Source organism: Lipotes vexillifer, unplaced genomic scaffold, assembly GCF_000442215.2.
Source record: "Lipotes vexillifer unplaced genomic scaffold, Lipotes_vexillifer_v1.1 scaffold875, whole genome shotgun sequence".
Lineage (NCBI taxonomy): Eukaryota > Metazoa > Chordata > Mammalia > Artiodactyla > Lipotidae > Lipotes > Lipotes vexillifer.
The window spans coordinates 950,511-957,049 of NW_006792177.1; the positions used below are offsets into that span (position 1 = coordinate 950,511).

At 56.0% G+C, this 6,539-nt stretch overlaps 1 protein-coding gene across 2 annotated transcripts in view; it reads left to right on the top strand.

Moving 5' to 3' along the window:
- The first annotated feature begins 261 nt into the window (after nt 1-261).
- The window catches only part of LOC103070322 (tyrosine-protein phosphatase non-receptor type substrate 1), a 42,923-nt gene continuing 36,645 nt past the window's right edge, over nt 262-6,539 (top strand). The window contains exons 1-2 of one of the 2 annotated variants that reach the window (XM_007465376.1): nt 262-368; nt 1,098-1,185. In XM_007465376.1, coding sequence (XP_007465438.1) covers nt 1,107-1,185 — 79 coding nt within the window. In that variant the 5' untranslated portion in view covers nt 262-368; nt 1,098-1,106. The remainder of the gene's footprint in view (nt 369-1,097; nt 1,186-6,539) is intronic. The other variant, XR_457094.1, reaches the window with a different exon arrangement.

The window sequence follows — 6,539 nt, forward strand, 5'->3', positions numbered from 1 at the left end:
TTCCTGCTTTTCCTTCACCTCGGCCCAGCTCTGAAAGAATCGGGGCCCCTCTGGCCCTCACCCACCCCGAGAGGGGCCTTCGGCTTTGGGGCACAGGAGCAGGGCCACTGGGGAGGGGCGAAAGGCAGGCTCCCCCTTCCTTCACTCCCCCGCTCCTTCGCCGCCTCCAGCCTCCCGCGGCCGGAGTCCGGAGGCTAGGGGAGGCCGGCCGCAACTTCCCCAGTCCACCTTAAGAGGACGATGTAACCGGCTCGCGGCGCTGACCTTAGAAAAACAAGTTTGCGCAAAGTGGAGCGAGGGGCCCGGGCTCTGGGCAGCCCCGGCGGCTCTTCCACCGTCTCGCAGCCCTCGCCGGCCCGGCGGCGCAGGTCCGAGCTCGGCTGGCCGAGGGAGGGGGCGAGGGGGAGGCGGTTCGGGCCCGGGGCCGCCGCGCGGGCTTCTGAACTGGCATATTGTCGGAGCCCGGGCTCGTCCAGTCCTGAGCCGAGCGGGGCGCCCCCGGCGGGGGCCGCAGCCTGGGCCCGGGCCGGTGTGCGGGGGTGCCGGGGCCGCGCGCGCCGCCCTCCCTCCCGGGGCGCGCAGCCGGCGGGCGTTCGGCTGAGGTGCCGGCCCGGCTGGAGCCCCGCAGCTTCCCGCGCGGCCGGCGGGAGGAGGGGGAGGGGAAGGAGGGCGGGGGCCGTGGCCGGGACTGTGGGCCAGAGGAGGCGAGCGGGCGGCCGGGCCCGCTGCCCCTCGCCCTGCCCTCGCGTCGGTCCTCCCTCTCCCGCGCTGTCTCGATCTGCGCGCCGCCTCGCTCACTCCGAGCTCGCTCGTTCGCTCTCTCTCTCCCCCTCTCTTGCCTCTCTGTGTCTCTGGCTCTCTGCCTGGCTCCCTTGGGTCTGTTTCCCTCTCCTGCCGCTTCTTTCGGGCCGTCCCTGGCTTCGTTTCTCGCGTGCTTGGGGTCTCTCCCCCTCTCCGCCTCTCGATCTCTCCGGGGGGCGGGGGGGTTCTTCGAAAATCGCGGCGCTGACGGCGGCTCCTAAGCCGTTCCAGGCGCCCGTACCGGGGAGGCCCGCCCGAGCGCGCACTCACGGCCGCTCTCTCTCCTCGCTCCGCAGCCGCGGCCCATGGAGCCCGCCCGCCCGGCCCCGGGCCGCCTCAGGCCGCTGCTCTGCCTGCTGCTCGCTGCGTCCAGCGCCTGGTCAGGTAAGCACCCCCACCCCCCACCGCTGCCGGCCCCAGATTGCGGGTTCAGGCCTCTCAGACCGCCACTCGGCTAATGTCGAGCAGTATGGGGGAGAGGTGCCCGTAACCAGGGTTACAGATGCGGAAACTGAGGCCCAGAGAGGGATAACGACTTGCCCAAGGTCACACAGCCAAGGATGGAACACAGTCTCTCTCGACTCTGACTGTGCGGCACTATGCTGGGCACCAGGACAGACCCAGATGAGTTGGTTCACCAGCCCCTGCCCAATCTGTTGGCGGAGGCAGGCTGTCAGAAGCTTTAAGAGCAAGGCGCCCCTGGCTTCTCTAGAAGCTCTTATGTTTCCCACATGTTTGACTTCAGGGTCTAAGAGAAGGGGCAGAGGTCCTTCCAGTACTGACGGGATGGAACAGAAAGGAGCAGGCTGTTGCAATTAGGGAAGAGTGAGCTATCCCTCTTGTGCGCAGAGTAAAACAGTGTTAGTATGGGGGAGAGAGAGGAAGGGAGGCCAGGGTAACCCTGGGGTGAGCTGCTGCAATCCACAGATCCTGATGTGGAAACACAGCGGATTGTCCCCGTGGTTGCCAAAGCCTCTCGCTGGATGGTCGTGCTCCCTGCTGCTCTCCGGCCCCTCCTCCTTCCTCCTCCCTTCCCCAGGCTTCCAAGCAACTCCCTGCAGCTCAGGTGCTCTGTGGGGCTGTTACCTGTGGCTCTGAGCACGTCTTTTTGTTGGCCTACATCAAACACCTGGCTGTATCCAGCAGGCGGGCTCAGAAGTCTACCGTGTGTTCGCCAAGGGGTGAGGTCACCATTCAGGAGCCCTGCTTCTTAAAGGGGTTTTGCAGCACCCTGAGTATCCTGGGAGGGGGTGCGGGGTGGAGAAACTGCGTTAAAGGAGTTGTTGGAGAGAGAATGGGGATCTTGTTTTCTTGGCTCCTTGAAGCTGTGTTGTCAGCAGAGGGGTCTCTGCACCTCCCCTCCCCTGAGGAAGGAGGTAAAGATGAGCTCAGTATGCACCTCCCCCCTCCTGCATTTGCCTAGAGACTGGTAACCATCTGATAGCAGAGTGAGAAATGGAGAACTAGCAAACAGTGGGTGGAGGGAGTAGTGGGGGTGGACAGCAGCTTCTCTCTGCCCCACAGTTTCCCCTGAGCCCCAGAACCCACGCAGGCATCCCCCCACCTCCCCTCCCCCAGTCTTTCAATTACAGTTGGGTCCTCGCTGGACAAGAGGAAGCCCTGATAGATTTCATGGCTCTCTGGTGAGCCGGTGGCATCTCTGATCTACTCCTTCCTGCCTGAGCCGGCCATTTACACCCAGCAAAAGTCCGAGGCCCTGCCCTGCCATCCTTCCTGACCTGGAAGTGCACGAGGGTCTCTCTCAAGTGTTTTCCTGAAGCAGGGAACTGGGCCCAAGTTAATTTCTAAATGTCTATTCCAGACCCTTCTCTAATGAGGACCCCGTGGTTCCATCCCTGGCAAATGAGGGGTGATGCTGATTAATGAGTGGGCAACTGCCTTTCCCAGGGCTACCTGGGAACACCAACACCCTTCTCGGGAGGAAATTCTCCCCCTTTTGCCTATACAAACAATCTATAAAATGGTAAAGTTTAGGCCATAAAACTTCTGTTCCAATCCATTCAGCATCAATAGCCTGAAAAAGTGGGAGCAGCAGACAGGCAAAGATTAACTTTGAAATAAATAAATCTTAGGAGGTAAGAATAAACTTTTTGGTTGAGGGTGGTAGGGAAGGGGTGTCACCGCCAGAGCTCAAGCATCCCAGCATCTTTCACTCGGTTCTACGGGATCCTGGTCACCCTCGCCCGTGGCATGGAATTCACCTGGTTTGGCTGAAGGATGGATCTTCAGACCCTTCTCTCAGGGCTCCAGGCATGGACTTTATGCCCTGGACTTTATGAAGGGCAGGAAGGTAGAAGGAGGCAGTTGTCCAATTTTCTAAGAAAATGGATTTGTTTGAGAAACTCAAATGTCAGGCTTAGGAAGGCAGCTTTGGATTGAATGACTACTAGTGTCTCTGGCAGAACTGTCAGCCTGGGAAGTGTCACATGATTGCTACGGCTTCACATGATCACTGTTTGGAGGGGGCTGGTCATGTGAATTATCTTGGTTGGGGGAGACAGGGAAAGAAGTTTCTAAAGATTGCTTTCAGCACAAATGCTGCCAAAGGGAAATTCTGAAAAGAGGCTGGTGAAGTCACCAACCTGTGTTCTTGGAGCCAACGTGAGGCCTGTTTCCTCAAACAGCTTCACCGAGGGAGATTGTGAGGCTGGCAGAAGGGCAACGGGCCGGGGTGGGGACAGCTGGGCAGCCGGATTCTGCAGCACAGCCGCGGTGCCTGACACTGAGCCTGCAGGCTCCTCTCTTGGCCCCACCTAGGTCTGGGGACCTCTGGGACCCCTGCTGAGCAGACTTCAGATAAACCCGCATTCACTCCTCGCTCTGACTTGGCGAAGGCCAGGCCAAAATGGGGGTGAGGCTTTGGGGGACAGCTGGCCCTCTGCTGACCCTCTCATCTGTCAAAAGAGGGTAGCATGCTGGTGACTCCTCTGTACTTCCCTAAGTGGTGAGGTTCATCTCACTTCCTCTTTCACAAGGAGAGAAAAGGGGGCGGAGTGCTTCGGCCCCAAAGAACTCAGTCTGTGGAAGGTCCTTTAAGGCCTTGGTGTTCTCTGGGTACTTTCTTGCCATTAATTATTCCTTTACCAACCCCGTGGAGACGCGTGGTGTGACTCATTCCTTTACTTGCTGTCATCCAGCACAGCACGTATGAAGTCCTGATGGGAACCGTGTGTTGAGAGAAGCGAGGAGAACCAATGTTACCTGTATTCCAGGCTGTGTGCTGAGCGCCTCATCTGCGCAATCCCATCAGTCAGCAAAGCAAAGCATGAGTTGGCTGTTAGCCCCATTTTTCAGATGAGAAAAATGAAGTCCAGAACTGGGGAAGTAACTTGTCCAAGCAGTAAGTGGTAGGGAGCCTGGATTTTGAATCCTGGCCTCATGGCTAGGCAGCCTTTGAGGGAAGAAATTCAGTGACTTAATCAGGGTTACTTAGTCCTAGCTGAAGAGAACCAGAGGGGGCCCCACCCAGCTCAGACAGAGGTTTGTGGAAGGGTTCCTTCTGAGACAGAAGTTGTTAACTGAGCCATGGTCATTTCTCTGAAAGCGCCCAGAGGATGCAAGCACTGGCAGCCCCTTGGTCCTCCTAAACGACAGCTCTGGGAGCAGCGTGGCTCCCGTCAGAGCCCCCGATCTGGACTGCCGAGCTCTGGAGGCCCCAGAGCTGGAATCTTCCTCCCTGCATCTTCCTGGTGCCCTTTGCGACAGATGGAGAGGGGGTGTGTGAGAGGAAGGCAGTCTAAAACTGTTGTACAGATCCCACACACGCTCGCTTGCTGCTTCCAATGGCTCCGTGCGACAGATTATTTTCTTATTTGTAGTCCTGGACTGATGGAAGGTGCCCCCCGCTCCGCCTCTTTTTAATGTGCTCAGATTTCTGGTCTGTCAACACAATTCTAATCATGTCACTCCCCTGCTCAAAACTGTTGAGTGGGTCCAAGTTTTCTTTTTTTTAAAAAAAAACCTACAAGGCCTGGGCTCCCTCCCTGACAGGCCCTATTCCTCAGCTACATGTTTTCCAAAGAGCTGACCTGTCGAGATGCTTCTAAACGACCAGGCTTCCTCCCTGCAGCCAAAGCTTTCCTGGCAGCTCAAGTGCATTGGCACCTAAGAGACCCTGAGAAGGCCTGCAGTTGTAGAAGCCCCAGCCAGACCTTGTTTACTCCAGGGTTCCCCAGACATACGAACAAGAAGCATTGGGTTTGTTTAATGCCCATTAACACGCGGCCTAACCCAGTTTGGTAAATGCCTTTGTAGAAATCCACACCCTCAGCTGAACTTTCTCATCTCTGTGCCTTCACTTATGCTGTTCCTGCCACCAGAGATACCCTTCCCTGTACATCCCTATCTTCATATGTCCAAATCCTACTCAGCCTTCCACTTGTGCTGCCTCATGTTCCATGGGATCTCTTCCTCCTCTGAACGTTCACCCCAGGATTTATCTAAAGCTACTTATCACTTTCCCCTTGCTTTATCACATATGAGTGCACGTTTAACTCTGGTTCACATAGTGGTTCTGCATTGTAGCCTCTCCATGTACAGACACAGCATACCCTACTTGGACAATTTATTGAGCTCTGTGTTTTGGTTTCCTCACCTGTAAAATGGAGTTGACATCAACAACTGTATTTCAGACACTAAGTCAGCCAACCCATGTATAACGCTTGAAGCCATGCCTGGCAGGTAGTAAGCGCTCAGTACCAGTTTACTGCACATTACGTTCAACCAGTGTTGTAATCGTCATTGTTTCGTTCTGTTGGGTATTCTCATCTATGGGAGTGGGACTGATGTTGGAAAGCACCCAGCACAGCTCCTTGCACACAGTAGGTGCTCACAGAACAACAAAAGCTGTTGAGAGTGAACATGAGATTAGCATTTTTCCCTGTGGCTTTTGTGCAGTTTGGGAGGACAAGTTGCGCAGAAACCGACCAGCTGGTGTGATGGAATAGTTACTGGGACTGAGCGCCCGCCATGGGCACAGCCTGCCTCTAGGTGTCTCTGTCCGGATCCACAGGGCTGGAATTGTCGATTCCTAGACCATGAAAGCAGGAGGGGGCCTGAGAGAGCCATCAGTCAGCACCTCTTTGTGCAGCTGAGAAAACTGCAGCCCTGATGGAGGAAGGGACCGGCCAGGCTCACACAGCAGGTCCCTGGCAAGGCCTGGGTGGCATGCCAAGCCCCCTGTCATCCAGGCCAAGGCTCTTTAAAACTGAGCTGTGCTGGAAGTTTCCATCGTTAAAGCTAGAAATCTGACAGGATCCCAAATTCCCTGGAAAATACCAAAGTAATAATAAAGGGAAACATTGTTTCTGGCCACTTACTGGGCTCAGCACTGGGCATGTATGATCCCAGTGGGACTCACAGTTACCCTGGGTGATGTGCATGATTGTAATCAAATCCATATGACCAGTGAGGAAACTAGGCTCAGAGAGACAGAGCAACTTGCTCAAGGCCACACAGTAAGTGGCAGAGTCAGGATGACCATAGCACCCATGATGTACACTCTCTAGGCGTCACCTGGCCCTGACAGGTAGAAACACTGAGGCCCTGGGGTACTGGCGTCCTGCCCTCTTGGCACTCCTCTCATATTTCTGTCAATCAGTGTATCCTTCTGGGAGGCAGAGGCGGCGGGTGTTCCCAAGATGTGTTTCTGTCCCATACTGAAGAAGGAATCATCTGTTTTCACAACTGAAACTGCTTTTCTGTTAACTTGGGCATTC